The sequence below is a fragment of the Perca fluviatilis genome, chromosome 1 (genome assembly GCF_010015445.1).
Source record: "Perca fluviatilis chromosome 1, GENO_Pfluv_1.0, whole genome shotgun sequence".
In the NCBI taxonomy this organism is placed as follows: Eukaryota; Metazoa; Chordata; class Actinopteri; order Perciformes; family Percidae; genus Perca; species Perca fluviatilis.
In genome coordinates, this window is record NC_053112.1 from 37,357,804 (window position 1) to 37,377,937 (window position 20,134).

At 38.5% G+C, this 20,134-nt stretch overlaps 1 protein-coding gene across 7 annotated transcripts in view; it reads right to left on the minus strand.

Moving 5' to 3' along the window:
- Positions 1–11,929: 11,929 nt before the first annotated feature.
- The window catches only part of si:dkey-237i9.8 (platelet endothelial cell adhesion molecule), a 33,755-nt gene continuing 25,550 nt past the window's right edge, over positions 11,930–20,134 (minus strand). For 2 of the 7 annotated variants that reach the window (XM_039816766.1, XM_039816725.1), the window contains 4 exons: positions 18,797–18,886; positions 18,183–18,239; positions 16,435–16,457; positions 11,930–12,223 (listed from right to left, as the gene is read on the minus strand). In XM_039816766.1, the coding sequence (XP_039672700.1) occupies positions 12,122–12,223; positions 16,435–16,457; positions 18,183–18,239; positions 18,797–18,886 (272 nt within the window). In that variant the 3' untranslated portion in view covers positions 11,930–12,121. Of the gene's footprint in view, positions 12,224–16,434; positions 16,458–18,182; positions 18,240–18,535; positions 18,589–18,796; positions 18,920–20,134 lie in introns of those variants that run through there. The other 5 variants (XM_039816742.1, XM_039816717.1, XM_039816751.1 and 2 more) reach the window with 4 other exon arrangements.

Genomic DNA, 20,134 nt, shown 5'->3' on the forward strand with positions numbered 1-20,134 from the left:
GTGTTTACTTTGTTCAAACTAGATTCTGTCAATATTTGGTGTGTGCTGATGCAATAACAGTGCTCGTAAAGCAGTGCCAGCTTTACATTTTCTTACTAGTAAGGAAAAAAAGACAAATGGCCTCCCTCTCCTCGTTAAATTCAAAGCGTACGAGTCATGAACGCCCGGCACTGCTCGGTATGACAAAGCGGCGAGCTCTGCAAGCCGATTGGCTGAAGCAATCTTAAAACATTTTGTCACTCTTGCACTTGGTTTAACCACAGACTCCAATCTGTTACAGAAGAGAAACCAAAATATCTTCATCATGCTAAAATACATATAATAACACAAAGTCACTGATATTATGAAATGAATACAAATTGTAAAATTTGACGTACAGCTGGTAATCCTGATGAATGGTCTTTTTCACTGCACTGAAACAATGAAGTGTGGTGAAGGGAGAGGATATCTGTTTATTTTATCAGGGGTGGTTTTTAAATGCAAATATTGCCCTCCCTAACAGCAGTTCGGCAAATTTCATCTCCTTTTTTTAATTTGCTTAACTTTAATGTAGCAGGCAGGTCAACCCGAACAGTCTGCTGTGTGTAATGATGGGAGATGAAGAAGATTAAAGGAAGAAGATTCAAATAAAATGTCATTATGCTTTTTTTTATGAGTGACTTCTTACAAGGTGCAAGAAGGGAAAGTATAGTGTAGTATATGAATACCAACCTGAATGGGACCTCATTAGGCCACCAAACTCGTGAGACTCACAATAATGTTGTTTTTAATAAGTGTTGCTGGAGGTTTGCTTATTAATGACGGACACTTCCAGATTAGAGATTAGATTAAATATTGAGGTAATAATATCAAATGAAATATGTACAGGCGCTAGAGGTTCATTTTGAATGTCTCTAATATTTTGTGCAGTCACTGAGTGCGCTGCACTCTAAAAAATAAATCCGTAAAATAACAGAAAACGTTCTGGCAGTTTATTACCCATACTTTGTCCTGTAATTAAAACAGATATTTTGTGTGTAGCTACAGTAAAACACAGAACATTCCCCATTGTTTAAAATTCTCTCAGACACAGCTGCTCCGTTAGTAAACTTCTGAAAAGGCATCTGTTTTTTTATATAATTTGAATCAATCTTTACGCTTGTTTCAACAATTTTTTTGATGCTTTTGACGCTTGCTAATCCAATTAGCCTACTTACCGCTGAAATGCAGACGAATCAAATTGTGTCGCTTTCGCCTCCACAGCCGCGAAAAGTTGTCGAAACACAGATAATACGGTGGCCGACAGGGGCAAACACCCCGCAACTTAAGAAAACGCGCTGCAAATATACACAACACAACCAAATACATAAACGCGCTGCAAATATGAAACAATGCAAAAAGAAAAGCACACAAACGCCGAAAACAAATGCAACAAAAAAAACGCTGCATCCACATTACACAACGGATGTTCTCCAGACCTCTAGAGGGAGCAGCTAAGTGGAACAGCTGGGTTTTCGACCCCACGGGGAGAGAGCGCTCTGTCTTTTTATTAGAGTTGGGTATGGCTGCAGCCTGGAGAACTCCATAGACTGTATATTAAATTCATATTATTATTATTATTATTAATAACATAATATATTAATAATATACAGTCTATGCTCCCGTCTCATGCCCTCCCGGCTGGTGCCGTCCCCGAGCTTCGACTTTTCAAAATAAAAGCTCGCGTCTGGTCCACTATGTCTTTGTACTTGGTGTGTTGGATGTTTTTGAACTAAACAGTACGGCAATCATGCTAATGAATACAATAACTTTTTCAGCAGATGTCTTACTTACAACCAAGGGGGTAAGCTTTGCTTCAGAACTCGAACCTCCTATGGCGCCATTTTGACGCTACAAAGAGATCACCTCCTGTTAGCATTCCACTGACTAGCATACATTTCGTTTAAAGACTCTATTTGTCCATTGTTTAGTTCTAAAGAAACACGACAATGTATAAAAGGCTCCATTACCTTGTACCTCACGTTATGGCTCCGTAGCAGACGTTTTTATAAAAATAGGCTAACGATTGTGTCATAACCAAGTGACTTACTGTCGCACAGTAGAGGAATTACCGTATAGCACAGGAGAAGCTCGCAGGCAGTTTGGACTGACATTAGCTGTTTAGGTTTAATTACTAATGTTAACTAGCATGTTAGTGATCAATAATTAGCCTGTGCCTATGTTATCTCCTTACATATACCTACGCTCTCTGTCTCTGTAAGATTGAGAATGATTGATATTTCTCTTGGCACAGCTACCAGAAGACTTACAACTTTCAGACACGTTGCTCACGTCACATTTACGTTGTCTCCGTCAGTCGGAGGCTGCGCAGTAAAGCAAGTGATCACCGGAAAAGTGCTTCTAATAGCCTTCACTGGTCTCCGTCCAGAGCAACGGGCTCTGTTGGTCCATTTTATATATGTCAATGCTTACAACATGTTGGAGTTAGCAAAGCAGTTTTGTGTTTATATGTGCGGGCGGGATTTATTCAGTTTGATAAATTCCACGGTAAATTGGCTGGTTTACTAAACAGGAAGGGACTATAAATCCTGTCTGTTTTTTGTATTTCAAGAGCGAATTGCTCCGCAATATGGATACAGATTGATCACTTATGTTGTTGGTAACCGTTGTTGTATAATCACAATATTACACTTGAGGAGGCCTATACTTCAGTAATGTGCCTTTTGGACCTCGAAATTAAACCCTCTCATGTAATATGGCTTAAAGGTACAATATGTAACTTTTCTACATTAAAATGTCTAAAAACAACCATAGGCTACCTATGTTATATATTTTTTTGAGTTGTGTAGTTACACTATCCCAAATGTTTCCACCAAATGGCAAACCCAGAGAAATCTGTTATTTTATTTTCAGACACGTCACGTTTCATTTAGTCGCCTGTCAGTGACGTCATATAACCTTTCACCATCTAGTTACTCCTAACTTCCGTCAAAACACGGCACCCAGATGCTACGTTCGAGAGTAATTGTAAATCATACAATGTCACAGAAAAAACTACTGATAACACTGCTTTTTCTGCCAAAAGGCATCATTTTGTGATTGATTACATGCCACTTTGCAACACAGTAATACAGCAGAAACCTTATTTATTGATACATATCAATATTAATTCAGCTTAATGTTACTACAATGTATGTGCTGGTTTGACAAGTAGCTATCGTTAATGCTAGCTAATGCTTGGTGGATAACATTGTTACAATTCTAATTACAACATTGTTCAACGCGCTCATAAATTTATTAGTAGTATGATTGTTTTGACCATGGATAAAAGCAGCACTGTGCTAACTCACGAATAAGTGCACTAGTAACGTTAACGTTAGCTGTATAGATAGACAATCTAATGCTAATTTAGCCAGCTAGCACACTCCGGTATGTCTGCCTCACTCCCCCGGCACAAAGTGACTTCATTCGGGATGATAGCTGACAACACAGCTGGGACATGTACCAATAGCTAGTTACCGTTAGCCCCAGCCGGTGCCGGGTGCTAACGACGCTAACGGCAGTTTAATGAAGCGTCGGGAAACAGAGAATATCAGACCCAGGCATCCCAGTCACAACCTCGGCCATCCATAATGTTAGCTAGCTACGTCTCCGTAAACGCTGCCGGTGTTTGAAAATGTCCTCCCTGCCGAATTTCTCCCCCCTTCGCGTTTAGCTGTCTTTACAGTTAGCTAAATTAACCCGACAAAAGGTGTGTTAAGCACCAAAACGAATAGTTAAGATTACAGAAAAGTGAAGGGGGAGATCGGGCAGCTGGGAGATGTTCTGCTGCTGCACAACAGGCATCGAACGTACTCGCCGTCGCGGAGATTCCCCCTGCAGTCCCCACCCACACCCGTCTCTCAGCCTCGTTGAGTAGCTAGCTAGTGTTACAACAAACCCCTCCGCCCGGTAAAATGCAAAAGGTGATATTGGCATGTGAAATATACTGTGATAATGTGGTTTTAGCTGCTAACGTTAGCCACTAATGTTAGCTTGATGGCTCACTAGCTAACTGGTCAGCTAGCTACCAATACAGATTGAATCAAGAAAAACGTAATTATGTTGGGGAAACTGCAGCTATTTTATTAGCATGACATGAATAAACGTAACGTGAATAAACTTGAATGGGTAAACTCGTCCGTGAACAGATGCACTCTAATCGACGATAGTGTTTAGCAATAAAAACTCAGATAATTCCACGCATCTTCCCAACGTCATCAAACGTCTGTGTTTACAATCCATTGTTTTGGTTGAGTATCACCTGTGACCTGACCCGAGACACACCCACCAAATGAGAGAAAACATATCTCAAACATAGACTTAATATTTACAGTCTATGCAGTTTCTCTCTCTCTCTCTCTCTCTCTCTCTCTCCCTTGTGTAATCTGGATGCAGCGTTTTTTTTGTTGCATTTGTTTTTGGGGGTTGTGTGCTTTTCTTTTTGCATCGTTTCATATTTGCAGCGCGTTTATGTATTTGGTTGTGTTGTGTGTATTTGCAGCGCGTTTGCTGAATGCTGCGTATGTGTTGTCAAATTATTGAAGTTGTTTTTCTTTTTGCATCGCTTCTTTTTTCGGGGTTTGTGTGCTTTTCTTTTTGCATCGTTTTTTATTTGCAGCGCATTTATGTATTTGGTTGTGATGTGTGTATTTGCAGCGCGTTTGCTGAATGTGTTGTCAAATTAATGAAGTTGTTTTCTTAATTTGCTTGTGTTTTGTCTATTTGCGTGTGTTTTCTTAAGTTGCAGGGCATTTGCCCCTGTCAGCCACCATAGATAAAGGTCCTATAATGCAATTTGAAATGTAAATAAACAGAAATACAACTGTTAAATAACGTTCTATTAGTTACCTTCCACCCGTGTGTGTATAATATTAACACCAGAAGAAGCATTTTGTTTTTGTATTTCAATTTTAAGATAAATAAAATATTCTATGTATGAAAGATTGATCAGCTCTGCGTTTTGTTCTCAGTAGGGATGAACAACAGGAGATTCTCAGCTGCACTAACCCAAAAAGCTGGCAAAGAGGAAATGTAATTGTTCTTATGAATGACTGCACCAGGAAGTTCTGTAATAAGCTGGATGAATTCAGAGCAGGACCGAATGAAAGACGAGGACACGCTAATCAACGTACACAGCGCTTGAGCTCATGTTTTGACCAAAACGGATGAATACAGGTCATTAAAGCTTAATGGGATTTTAATAAGGATGTTGGCGGTGAGAGAGAGAGAAAAAAAAAAAAAAAAAAAAAAAAAAAAAAAAAAAAAAAAAAAAAACGGTTCACTTTTAAATACATTTATTCAAAGTGCAGTTGCCATGCCAACACTATCAGTGCAGGCCCCTGGAGTCATTGAGGTTATTGGATGCAGAACATTCAATTACAGGGAACTCTAAATATAAGGTCAGTTTGTAATAAACAATGCGGACACTGATGTCATAGCTGAAATTAGTGGGTGCTGCCATGTTCCATTCATAATGTGCACCATGTGAGAGGATGGCATGAAAAAAATTATTATGAACTAAAGAATACATTTGAACACATTTGTGAATGTGTCTGACAGCACACGTTTTGTATTTTCAACACATTGGAAGAACACGAGGTTATGAATATATACACTGTGTTGAAATGTATCAGATGTATGTTTTCACAAATGACATTGATTAGATTTATAGATTGATGAGCTATACATATATTGATAGATTATTATTTCATGCGGTTGATGAAAATAATGTTTTTCAAGAGTGTATAATAGGTGCATAGTAGTCATCTAGTGCCAATAGAGTCCTGAGAAACATTAACAAGGACATCCTGCAGAGTCTCAGGGTTATATTGCATTGCATCACTATATCTGTGTTCCTTTTCTACTTTTTGCTCCATGTTTGCTCAATGGTCTTGCGTAAATACAGTGACACGACAGCATAAGATGGTTGTGAGATAATCATTTGTTTTTTTTTGTTTTTAAAATGATGCAGTAAAATTGAATTGTGTAAGTGTGTGTGTCTAAGAGAGAAAACTGTGTGTACTGTGTATTGCAATGGTATATATTAATTACTATGTTCAGTCATTTTTGTGTGTATTGTAATTTAAGATGGCATGTAATCAGGGCGTCATTGGAAATAAGAGATTGCTCTCAATTGGCCCTCCCTGACTAAATAAGGGTGATATGATATTTGTGATTAAATGGATGTTTGCAGCTTCCCACAGAACAAGGTGCTTACAATAATAATGTAGGCCTATGTGCACATTCTGAGCTTAGAAACTATGTTCATGTAGAATAACCAAATTCCTACTTTTAGGCTGCATTAATAGATTTTTTGGGCACTCCATGGCACCAGAACAAGCAGAATAAACAATACAGACATATTATCACCTTATAAGTTGTTCTGGTGTGTTTGCCTAATTACACATCAAGCAGACACAACGCAACATTAAAATTCATTTGGAGTCATGCTTTTGAATGTGAAATAAAAACATTCACTCTCACTTTAGCTCTGATTTGGTCTCTACCAACTCCTGATGCAAATATCTGGCTCTTTAGCTGCTAAATGCTCTACTAAGTTCACCAGCTAGTCGTTAAATCCATCATTTTGCCATTTAATAAATACATCTGATTCTGACTATTTTAAACACATTGTGTGTCAATCAATCAATCAATCAATTAATTGATTTGTCACATGAAATCATATTAGGTACAATTTCAGTGATATGTAATCTCACCAGTTCCTTCAATTTGTGTGCAGACTGTAGTAATAAATATACTTGCATTTAGAAATTCTTCAGCATTTAAGGGTATACATGGACTTTTGTCAGACCCTCAGTTAGGTGGACACCAAGGTACTTGAAGCTGTCCACCATTTCCACTAAGGACCTGTTGATATTGAAGGGGGGGACATAATTACTTCCCTGCTTCTTCCCAAAGTCCACCATCATCTCTTTAGTCTTGCTAACATTCATGAGTAGGTTGTTGTCCTGACACCAGCGGATCACATGGAGTACAGCAGGGGACTCAGAACACAGCCCTGGAGTGCTCCGGTGTTAGGGATAAGGGTGTGTTAAATGCTGAACTGTAGTCAATGAACAGCAATCTCACATAGATTCCTTTCTTTTTTCAGCTGAAATAGGGTGGTGTGGAGGATGTGTGCTATGGGGTCTTATGTTGATCGGCTGGGATAGCAAACTGTAGTGGGTCCAGGCTTTTCATTTTTCATAGTTCTTAGACCTTGTCACATGCTTCTGGGGTTGCAATCCTGGAATTGTAGTTCCACTTTCTTCCCGTAGTCCCATTTCGCCACCTTTACTGCTCTTCTCAAATTATAGGCTGCTGCTTTATATTTGTCCATGTTTCGATACTGCAGTAGGCTGCAGTGCATGTGTTTATGGCCTACAGGATGATTCTGGTAATCAATGTTTCTGGTTGTGGAATGATTTAACTGTAGTTTTGGGTACAGTTGCTTCTGTTGTTTTGCAAATTAAATCTACCACAGATTGAAAGAATCCATTGATGTCATCTGTGACGTCGGCGGTGATGTCCTGAAACATGCTCAAGACTGCGGTGTGTAGTGCAGAACGTCAGAGCACGAAGATGATTGATAGAGGGACTGATATTTTAAAGGCAGGTGAACTGACAACAAATATTAGAAATTTTGAAAGTTTAAATAAAATCCCTATGACAACAATAAAAGATTTTGTGGATTATCTGATATCAATGTAGGTTTTCTGTATATATACTATATACTATATATATATATATATATATCTTAACATATTGTCATCTTTTTTGGTATTAATATCTGCTAATTGCAATCCTTGCCTCAGTTTCAAAGTTTCAAGTTTTCAAGTTCATGTAATATCATAAGAAGTGATTCTATCTTACAGCCGGTTGTGGACTTCAATGTTCTGCCACAACATGGATCCATGCACATGTGCCACCTACACTGAAAACTGTGTAAGGGAAGAATAATTACTTGCTGAACATTATTGATATAATGACGTCCCCTAGTGGTGAATACAAGAGAAATCATACTGTGGAAGTATACATCACATTGACTGAAACCAAAGACGGGTTACCTATTTTCTTGCATTCTGGTTCATTTTTATTTATTTTTATGCACCAATGTCTGCCTTCTCTGCATATATTTACGGTGAAACGTCTTTAATTATGTAAAGGGTAAAAACAACATTTAAGGCACCAATTCAAAATAATATAATGGAATACAATGCAGTATAAGGCTCTCAGGCATTCTGTATTGCTTTCAAATATGTTTTCTCCTGTAGAGCAACTTTTTCTCATTTAATGTTATCTCTCTGCTGAGCCAACACACATGTATGCATGATTTAGTCCCCCGTCTTCCTTTGTGTCTTTTGTTTGGGGGAAGTAACCAATTTAAATATGCATGTGGCACCTGAAATGCATTTTAAAGGTCCAATGTGTGGGAATTTCTCCCATCTAGATTTGAGATCATATATCGCAATCAACTCTCTCGCACCACGCAGTTCAACGTGTTTACAGCTACCGAAGCCTTCACGCTTTTTTCTGATGACGCTGGGCTCTTGCTCTTTTCAATATTCTTTTACTTTTTCTGGGCGAAGAAGAAGACTCCTGTTCCTGACATTTGGATTTTGAATACGTGTGGTCCTCCATGTTAACTTCTTCAAACTTGCCGGGGCCGGGAAGCTACGATACCCATTAGCAGCATTAGCAGCACCTGAGAGTTTATCATGTGGCAGAGAAAACGTGAAAGGTGGAGCAGTACGTCCTGTATGTCCCTTACCAGCTAACGTAGCCTATTTCAAGATGTAGCATGAATATGGAGCGTCTACCCCAGTTCATGCGAATACAAATGTAAAATTTCAAGCCAATAGGAATACTTGGAATTGATGATACTCTATATGTTATATATATATATATATATATATATATATATATATATATATATATATATATATATATATAAACTCTCGGTTTTATAAATAAAGTTAGAAAGATATTCACAGATTCCAACTTCCGGGATCAATTACTTTATAGCAAAATGTTATTAATTCACAAACTATTCATCTTTCTAACGTAGTAGGTTAACAACGAGCTACAAACTAATTTTCATCAAAACGAGCCGTCCTCCAACCTGGAGAAATAACACTGGTCTCTATGAGCAGCTGGCAGTGAGACGGCAGTAAAACAACAAAAATATGTATTAATTAAATTATTAAATAAGGTACTGTCTCCAAACCTCAATTATAACGTGTCTCCTGCTGGTTGTACTAACAGCACTTACCTTTCAAAAATAAGCATAATATAATTTTGTGGAATATTTTTTTGCTATGACTCCCATTACATTTGTTTAGCAAAAACTATTCCCCAAAATGATGCACCTATTTTAAAAAAGTAAGTGCTGTAGTAAAACCAGCAGAAGAGTAATTATCTGTGAGGTAAATTTAGAGACACCACTCTTTTTAATTATTAAAATATTAAATGTTTTTGGCAAAAAATATTCCCCAAAATTATATTATGCTTATTTTTTTTAAAGTAAGTTTGTTAAGGATGGAAGCTTGGGGTGCGTCGCTTAGGTCTAATTGAACGGAGGAATTATGGTATTCTTCGGTAGCCTGAGTAATTTTAACCGTTGTTCATGTGAAATCTCAAAGACAGCCTGAAGCTTTGTTTATAGACTATTTGTGGGTGGCTGTTTGCAGTTTGACCTATCTATTCCTGTTGATAAAGTATAATAGGGTAAATCCTGTATATTGCATACACTTGTAGCTGTTATTTATCTTTGTAAGTCATTGTAAGTTGCAAGCGCACAACCCCAAATTGGATCTGTTTTCTCTCTGAGCTCTGCAGGGTTTGTAAATTGATGCTGAATTCTTTGATGTAATAAACTTTTATAATCAAGGACAGTGTCAAGCGGATTTCTTATCAACACATCATCGCAGCATTGTAGATCAGATACCACAATAACAAACAGTGTTCCAGCATTCCAGCCAATAACCGCCAAGAAGGATTTGGGGGTGGGGGTTGGGGGGTTAGTGTGTGGAAGCACACGGAAGCACGGAAGGGAGGGAGAGGGGACGGGATGAGGAGGAAGGAGGGGCAACCTTGTTTTGTTTGAAAATACTTTGAACGTCAACAAGAAGTAACGTCACCCAACATGGCTTAGAGCACCTTTAGTGTGTGTGTGTGTGTGTGCACATGTTTACCTGTGACACAGGGTGGGAACTTAATATTTCTCAGTTTTCTGCCTTGAACCAGCTGTTCACCTAAGCAGTTATTTTTTCTCAGTATCTTTGTTTAACCTTACTGTTGATATAATTTGTGCACAAACTTTAATGTCATTTAGTGTCGGTTTAAGTTCAGACTTTTGTGTCATTTTCCCTAGTATTTTACAGACCTGTTTTGATTTGTCATTTTCCCTCCACCTGCTCTGTTTATTTTAACTTTACTCAACTTGAGTTTTTTTTTTACCACATTTCCCATAATGCCATTCAAAAAAAATTGAAAGCAAAACAGCATTTCAATTGTGTACTAAGGCTATTAGAGGAGCACACATTTGTATTTCTTATCATTTGATAATGGATTTCTCCCAGTATCATTGTGAAATGAGCACTGCACATTATCATATATGATTGCACACTGATATCCTGACACACATATAAATATAGATTTTTAACATTCAGTATTTACATAGTGGTACACAGCATTTGGATTACCTTTTTTCCATATAACTACTATACTATAGATTGTCATACTGTTTCTATTACGCGTACATATACACTGTATGTAATATATCATCGTCGTGTCACATCTATCTAAATAACCTTAAGAAATTGTCCCGGAATTGTCCCGGTGCAAAGCACATGCAGTTTGGTGCAATAGAGCAATAGCAACGTTCCATGTAAGGTCCAATTAGCCTGCTGGTGAAACCTGTGCAAGCTAGTGCACATGCTCACACCAAATGCACAATATATTTTTTTATTTTTCTTAGTTATGCCTGCACCAAAAAACTAATCAATTCAAAATGATTTAATTCCTTCAGCTTTACTTAACACAACCCATTGATGTGCACTTGTGATTGGCAAGTTGGGCTGGCAGGGTTATTGTATTTACATGGATGGGATAGACTGTAGAAATGAATTGCCCTTTGGTAATACAGTATTCTGAATCAATATACAAAGTACATAATAGTATTCAGATTCAGAAAATGTATTGTCTGTGATGACAGAAAATCATCTTAGACGTGGCCTCAACATACAGTGCAAAAACAACCTTGGACAGTACACATACAATAGCTTATAAAATTAATTTACACAATATATGTTTGCAAAGTGGCATAGTGTTTGTGTAATAATAATAATCTGTTTTTGTATTTTTATTTAACCTTAATTTCATTTTATACCCACCACCCTCTTCTGCTTGCATTTTCCTTTTTGACATGACTAAGACAGCCATGCAGGTATTCCAGTGTTTGTACTGTGCCAATGCAAATGGAAAATAAAGTCATTTGAACTGAAGTTAAGAAAGAAGCACTTTTGCATGATGTTACTGATTGACGGTGATAGCCGAGTTACTTTCTGCTAATCCAATTTCTTTGCAGCTGTGCTATCATGGGCCGCTGTCACACACAGGAAAAACACACCAACAAACAGTAAGAATATGTGACATGCCTTTATTGATAGAAAACAAAATTATTTTTACAAATAACGTGGATGGTTCCGTAAAATAAATGATCAGTTCACTACTTTCATTGCATTTGGGTGTTTTAGTCAATTTTATAGCATTTTAAAGAAAAAATGATACAAGAACATTGAAAAAAATGGACAAAATGTCAAAAAAAAAAGATTTAAAAAAAGTGGGAAAAAAAGAACAAAAACGTCAAAAAAACTAGACAAAAACATCGTGAAAAAGCGAAAGGGAAAAGTGAGAAAAAGTGTCCTTTGACCCAGAAAAACAAAAAGATGCAGGTCGACGGGAAGACAACACAAGGGTTAATAGCTATTTTAGCAGTCAATTATTTCACAGATTGGAAACTGAGAATGTACTTTGTAGCGATGAAAAAAAGTGGATAAGAGATGGGAGTGGGAATGGAAACAAAAGAAGGCGATTGTCACTAATCCACCGGCGTTGGCAGCTCCTGGTGGCCGTTGACTTCTGGACAGTAGTGATTGGACTCAGGATGTTCACTGTTGAGCTCAGCGTACTCGACTGAACCCTGCTGACACACAAAGCAGAGCCATTAAACCCAGTCACGGCTGATTCATTTATCATCCTGATCCTTAGACCCTAGCACACAACACAGAGCAGTTAAGGCTGTCTCAGTCCTCTGTGATATTTAAAACTATCGCAGGCATTAAAGGTCATGAATAACTTTTGTAGCTTCTGGTAATATGTGCAAAAAACAACCGCTCCTGCTTGAGTTCAAATGGGATTTTAAACTGTGTTTGCATCCATCTCCCTAACTACCTAAGTGCTAATCCTCATTTTTACTGAAGTGAAACCCAATAACACACTCCTGGAGGATTTTTTCTCCATAACACAAACTTGAAATTGTCCATTGAATATCAGTTTCCGGAGGAGCAGAAAAAACATTATAAGACTACCATCAGGCCAAACCGCAGAATCCACTGATGACAGGATCAACCTTTTTCAGATCATGATGTCACATCCTTGGCTTATTATTTCACATTCCTCTCTTTACTGCCTCTAACACCATGTAGGGATAAAACAGTGCAGTCAGCGGTCGTTAAGGCATGCTAGGGGCGGGGGGGACAGTAGGCTGGCTGAGATGGGCTTGGAGGTAATTTGACTGGGCCACAGCACTGATCTGATCGGGCGATAGGGAAGGAAGCACCAGCCCAAGTGCCTTTGTTCTTGTCTGGAAATTTTGACGGCCGTTTCCCCTTTGCTCTGGATTATCGGCCTGCAAAGGATCCCTGTGACCAGGAGGCGGCCAGCGCAGAGACAGCAATGGCTTCAGTCACATGCAAGTAACATACATGCAGTGCTGGAAGAAGTGTTCTCATCATTTACTTAAGTAAAAGTAGTAATACAACACAGTAAAAATATGTTACAAGTAAAAGCCCCGCATTGAAAATGTTACTTAAGTAAAAGTATGTCAGTATCATCAGGAAAATGTACTTAAAGTATTAAAAGTAAATGTAGTAATGCAGAAAAACCCCTCACATTTTAGAAACTGGAAACGATGCAAACAGTTCTATCAATCAGCTAAGTGTTTAATCCTCTAATCATTTCAGCTGGACTTGTAGGCCGTTATATTGTTGGGTAGGTTCATTTATAATAAAACATTGTGTCTTATAAACTACATGTGTTTTGTGAGCAAACATTTTAATTTGTAAAGTAACTAGAAACTAAAGCTGTCAGATTAATGTAGGGGAGTAAAAAGTACAATATTTCTCTCTGAAAAGTAGAAAGTGGCATGAAAAGAAAAGACCCAAGTAAAGTACAAGTACCTCAACATTTGTACTTAAGTACAGTACTTGAGTAAATGTACTTAGTTAAATTTCACCACTGCATACACGAGTACTGTTACTGTATAAAACTCCTTTTCTAAGTAAAGTTAATGGTGAAGAACAATTGTATCACCACCTAACATGTCACTTTAATCAACAGTAAATTAGGTTTGGTCAAAAGGCTTCTTATATAATGTATCATTTCTTTTGAATAAAACATACAGGACGAATCAAAAGGTGGAACTAGTGAAGCATTTTCCTGTTACAATACATGATTGGTTGATTTTTTCATGAGTTTATAATGATCACTCATTGACTTTGGTTCAAATGTATTACCTGAGTTATAGATGTAATGGAAGATGCTTAGATGCTTTAAAACACTTTAGCATTAGCATTCAAAGCTTTACAGCATATATATATATATATATATATATATATATATATATATATATATATATATATATATATATATATATATATATATATATATGCAAGTGTGCACTAGTGGCTTAAATTGAATGGAGTGTGTACTGTATACAGGTGCTGAGTTACAAATACAGTGGGACTGAAAGTGGCCTTCAAAGACTTGTATGCATTATATAACTCAATCTGAAAATGTTAGATTCAGTGTACCATGTTGCGACAGGATTTGTCTCTGATTTTGATTTGGGCACACATCATTGCAGTTTGTATGAGAAAGTTGGTTTGTTGGTTTGTCTTCCTTATGTAGAATGGAACAATTCTTTATAAAGCCATATTACACAAACTGTCTCTTTATTTATGGTTTTCTACTAACGCCTAAAACTATGGGTAGTTTCAACCTTCGGACGCATTGGGCCAATTGGGCCAACACGTACATATATGTACGTGATTCCTCGCCTGTACTGTGTTTGGTGAAAGTTTTAGCACTCTCATCTTGGTGTGAGTTACAGAGTCACCTTTTACTAGATTATTTTATTAGCATGGAAAATAAAAAAAAAATACAGGATTAAGAGATTAAGATTAAGAGATCCAGGGTACAAGCGGCCGAAATGGGTTTCCTCAGGAGGGTGGCTGGCGTCTCCCTTAGAGATAGGGTGAGAAGCTCAGTCATCCGTGAGGAGCTCGGAGTAGAGCCGCTGCTCCTTTGCGTCGAAAGGAGCCAGTCGAGGTGGTTCTGGCATCTGGTAAAGATGCCCCCTGGCCGCCTCCCTAGGGAGGTGTTCCAGGCACGTCCAGCTGGGAGGAGGCCTCGGGGAAGACCCAGGACTAGGGGGAGGGATTATATCTCCAACCTGGCCTGGGAACGCCTCGGGATCCCCCAGTCGGAGCTGGTTAATGTGGCTCGGGAAAGGGAAGTTTGGGGTCCCCTGCTGGAGCTAGTCCCCCCGCGACCCGATACCGGATAAGTGGACAAAGATGGATGGATGGATGGATGGAGGATTAAGAGCTATTTGACCACTCAATGTGCATGTCCTCTTACTGAACACTGCTAATGTAATATTTGATGTAATTTGCTGTCTGTTGTCTTTTCTTTTAAGTGCTGCTGTCTCAGCCAGGACTCCCTTGTAACAGAGATTCTGAATCTCAGTTGGAATATACCTGGTTAAATAAAGGTAAATAAAAAAAAAATACATAATAACTCACAAACTGTATGCTATCATGAAAAGCTTATGTAAGTTCATCAGTGTGTTATACTGAGCTTTTTTTTTATAGCTTTTATTTAAAGGAGTTTGCATTATACAGTATATAATGGCCAAGATTTCAATACAATAGATAATATTAACAATAATAACTTTATCTGTATAGTATCTTTTTATACAAGAAATGCAGCACGAAGTGCATAAAATGAGCATAAACACAGGGAATCAATGTAAAATAAAGGAAAATAGGATGGAACATAAAACACACCTGACAACAGCAAAAACTGTTGTATACACACACATAGTATACATACTATGTGTGTGTATGTGTGTGTGTGTGTGTGTGTGTGTGTGTGTGTGTGTGCTGTGTGCTGTGTGTATGTATATGTGTATGTATACTGTATGTTTGTATATTGAGACAACTTGGAAGATATCTCCAGTTTGCATCAGCTGTTTTTTCTGTGGGACTTTTGAGTGCTTTGCTTAATTTTGTGTTAAATTTAGAAACATTTGATTTGAATCTTGAATTGTGTGTTTGTGTTTTGTTGGGTTTATCTTTACGTTTAATGTGTATAGGGTGTACATTTTTATATGTGCACACTTGTGTGGTTTGATCTACAGTATATCCTAACAAATTACTACTGACATAAAACTATCTATCTTAGATGTCAGGAGAGAGACCTGGCTGGCACCCCATGACCATATAAAGAAAACATAAAACGGATAAAGACAAACTGACAAAATATGTATGTACTGTATATATGTGTGTATATCTGTATATATACTGTATACTTGTATTCATGTATTTCTCCAAATGATTTGTACGTATATAGACCAGAAGACGTTTGCTAAATACGTTTGTGGTGTCTTGTAATCCCATGTGGGATGGGCCAAATGTTTGGCAAGACACAGAAATAAAATTAAACTTAAAAACTAAACTTAAGAACTAAACTTTGTAAATGGGATAGCTTTTGAAGCTGAATTATTTAAAAAGTTGTCAATCTGGAAAAGTCATAGCATCTACAACATATTAGGCAGATTTGACACATGAATTGTTATGATAGCATTAAACTGTAATAGGAGATGCAAATATTATCTTTAATCTATCTTTTTTTTCCCAAAGAAAATCCTGTTTATTAGGGACATCAAATTAAATATGTCTATGAAACTTGTGAATCCAGAAAACTGCATACAATTATGCACATGTATTATGAATATATATACAGTATGTGAACAATATAGGTAGTGTAAACCGTTTTTAAGTTACAGTTCAAGTATAATAATGAAAATAAGAAGCGAGAAGAACACGAGTGTGATTGTGTACTACTCACATAGTCATGATGGTCAGCAGCACCTAAAGGGGAAAAAAGCATCACCGTTTAAATGCGTATCCTGCTAACTCACTGGCTCACCTCAGAGTTATTCATTAGTCATTTGGCAGTTATGATGACGTGGCTGAGATTGCTGACTCACTTGTTCCCTCCACTGCAGAGGCCTTTGTTTCAGCCATTCCTGTCCCTGCCGTCTGAATCAATACTTAGAATATTCCCTCATACTCTTACAGATGCTTCTTTCAACAATTCGGGATTCTTTTTGTCACTGTTGAACAGGAACCATTAGGACTCCGATGGACTGCTTGATAGACACATCCAGTGTCTGGCTGCTGTTTTAATAACAGGAAGTTCCTGCCAGCAGTAACAGGATATGGTCACGGTTCTATAGCTGGCCTGGGTAAACTGTCCATCCAAATGCCTAGCTCTTTAGCTGCCAGATGCTCCACTATCTCCACTAGCTAGTTGCTAACTTGTGGGCAGGTAGTGTACAGTCAGTGGGTTTAATAATAGCTGTCTGTTGTGGCCAGAGTTGGAAAGTAACGAATTACATTTACTCACGTTACTGTAATTAAGTAGTTTTTTGGTGTTCTTTTACTATTTAAAGTATTTATTTTTTTTAATCTGTAATTTTACTTTGACTTAAGTATGTTCTGTTTGAAATATTGTACTTTGCTACTTTTAAAATCACATCCGTTACTGAATAACAAAAATTAAATAAAAAAGCTCTCTAACATTGCTCTGGCAAAGTAGCTTGTTATTTCAGTAAAAAAGTATAAAAAGTATAAATAAGATATTACTCGTACTTAAGTAAAAGTTCATCAAAGTAATAGTACTTTTACTTGTGTAGAATATGTTTGTATACTCTTTCCACCTCTGGGTTAGGGTTAGAAGATAGGCAACGGTAGTGAGTAGTATGAAAAACAGAAAATCCCCATTAGACAGTTTGGGGTGGTGGATGGGTCGAACAACACAGGACTTTCACCCAGGAGACCAGAGTTGTTGTCCCACGTGTCACTTAAACGTACACTAGGCTGGCCTGGCTCTCACATCCGCAGACCTCGCAAATCGGAGTTCTGGCGCGGCCGTCAGACTGGGCCAATTTAATACTGTGTGGCATTATTATTATTATTATTATTATTAATAAAATTACTTCCAAAAAAAGTTCTACGTGCCCTCTTCACGTGCTCTCATAAAAGGCAGCTCCATCCCAAACCCCGGGCCGAATTTTTGTTCCAGTTCATCCCTGCGTCAAGGGTCCCGACCAGGGGTACGCGGACTGGGTGGAAAAAGGGGACTGAGTACCCAGGGCCCTCATGTGAGGAGGGCCCAAAAAGATGCTAGAATGAATAGCTGTGGATGCAGGGAGGGGCCCACAGAAAATACCTTTCTACAGGGCCCAGAATTTTGTGTTACACCCCTGGTCCCGACCAAACACGTTAAAATAAATGCCAAAAGGGTACCCAGAGCGTCAACTATCGCCGCGGATGGGGTTGCATTGGAATTAGTTGAAAGCCCCCTGCGTCTGACTGAGACGCTAAAGGAGACTTTTTGCGTCAGTAACTAACGCAAAAGACACATGACCAAGTGTCGATTTTTAATGCGCTGGGAGTGATACTGTGTTGGAGTTGCGCGATTATTTTGGTTTGTCACTACGAGCGACCCCCTTTCGCAATAACAAGCAGTCATTTAATCCATCGGAAATATAAAAATAGTCATCAGTGTAGCTTTAAAGATGTTAAACTCACCAGGTGGAGAGTTTTGGAGCTCACTGTACACTGTGTCTGTGCCTTTTCTCAGTGGGACTGTTAAATGTAAAAAAAACAACACATTAGCCTGCATGAACATCAAAAGACAACGTTTAGCAGATACTGTCTGTCTGATTTAATCATTAACAGAAATCTAAAAGAAGGCGGGTTGTGTCACATTCTGTCTCTGCCATCTTCAGCCTGTCGGGACCTTGAGCACAGGACCATAACGAAGAGGGGGCCAGTATCTGAAACCAGCCTGGCAATTAGCTCAGCCCTTCCTGTTTATGGGGTCTGCAATGGTTGTGGAAATCCCAGCAGTTATCCCTGCAGTTACACCAACTAAGAGATGTATTAATTATGGGTAATTATGCCCCTCCCAGGAAGTGTTGCTCTGCATTATCAACTGGAAAGGAATGTGGACAAAGCAGAGACAATTTTATTTATTTTTTACGGGGAGGTTTGGAATGGAGGGGAGAGAATGTGCAATATGGTTATAAATAGAGGGTCAAAAAGTTATCAAAATAATAGAGTTTGGAGAATAAGAAACAAAACAATCCAAAAAAAGATTGGCTAAGAGATGGACTCAAAACAACATAATTCTTTTCCTTCACCTCTGGCAGGATCTAGCGGCTGGGGATGCACCACCTCAGTGTACTCCACATCAGGCTCGTTGGACACCACGCTGCTTTCCTCGTCATTGGCTGCACCCAAACACACGATTCTCTGTAAACATGCTGAACCCTCTGCACTTCATATAATTTTACTGTTTACTTAGTCTTGCATTGCCAGACCTTCCTCCACAGCGCTGCGGAGGAGGGTCTGGCTAGTCTACACAGCATTCCGGGATGGGAGAAAAACGTGCTCTGGTTTATTGGCATTTCTTTAAACCAATCACAATCATCTTGGGTGGCGCTAAGAGCGGGAGCAACGGAGCCGCTGCTAAATATTCTCAGGAAGGAACTTGTTTTGGTGGAACATGTGTACGTTCAAAAGTTGTTTTAGCCGTGCAACAGAAAACTCAGATTGGACAGATAGTCTAGCTAGCTGTCTGGATTTACCCTGCAGAGATCTGAGGAGCAGTTTACCATAGTCCTCACAAATCCACCGGAGGTTAGAAAGCCAACACAAAGGAAGAGGAAGGTGACGGACATCTGGCCTCCCGAACAATCTCAGAAATGAAACATCGTCGATATAGGCTATGCTGTTTTCTTAAAGTTACAATCTTGAAGATCTTGGTTTCGTTCTCTTTGGCGACACCTGCGGCGATAAGCAGTAATTGCAGGAGTGTTTTTGGATGTCTCTCCCCACTGATCCAAACAATTTCGCCCGTGTCAGTCAGTTGGCAGTTGGCACCTGGGCTGTTTGCTCGCAACGATAGCAGATGCGATAAAAAAAACAGTACGCCGCTTCACACACAAGTGAGTTGAAGAGCGAGTCTGTTGCATTAGTTCCGCCTACCCTCTCTTACATACCAACTGTGCTGGGTGACTGAAAACGCGTCACTAACTGTATGCCACTTGTGATTTTTCCCCGGTAATGTCGTCACAGACACCCAGTTAGTAATACTGCAAATGCAAAGGGCTTTCATCGGTGGACTATGGGCTCAATCACCATTGTGTTACATCATTCAGCGATAGACAGTGACTTAACCATAGAAATACAATGCATTTATTTAAATCAAAATCTTCCAGATTACTCACTACACTTACTAGTCTTTTCCCGAGCTTTCAACCATATGACTGACTGTATGTGCTACAGACCTGGAGTTGTGTTAGTTTTACTTTAGGTCAAGAATGATCCATTATGCTTATCATGGACATGGGAGAGATGTCCTAAAAGAGCTATGGATAAAATTATAACACCTACTGAAATTTGAAAGCTCTGGAAAAAGCTACTAAGCTAAGTGGACCTTAAGTTGGTGTTGTTTTGTGAAAATACTGTTTTCATGT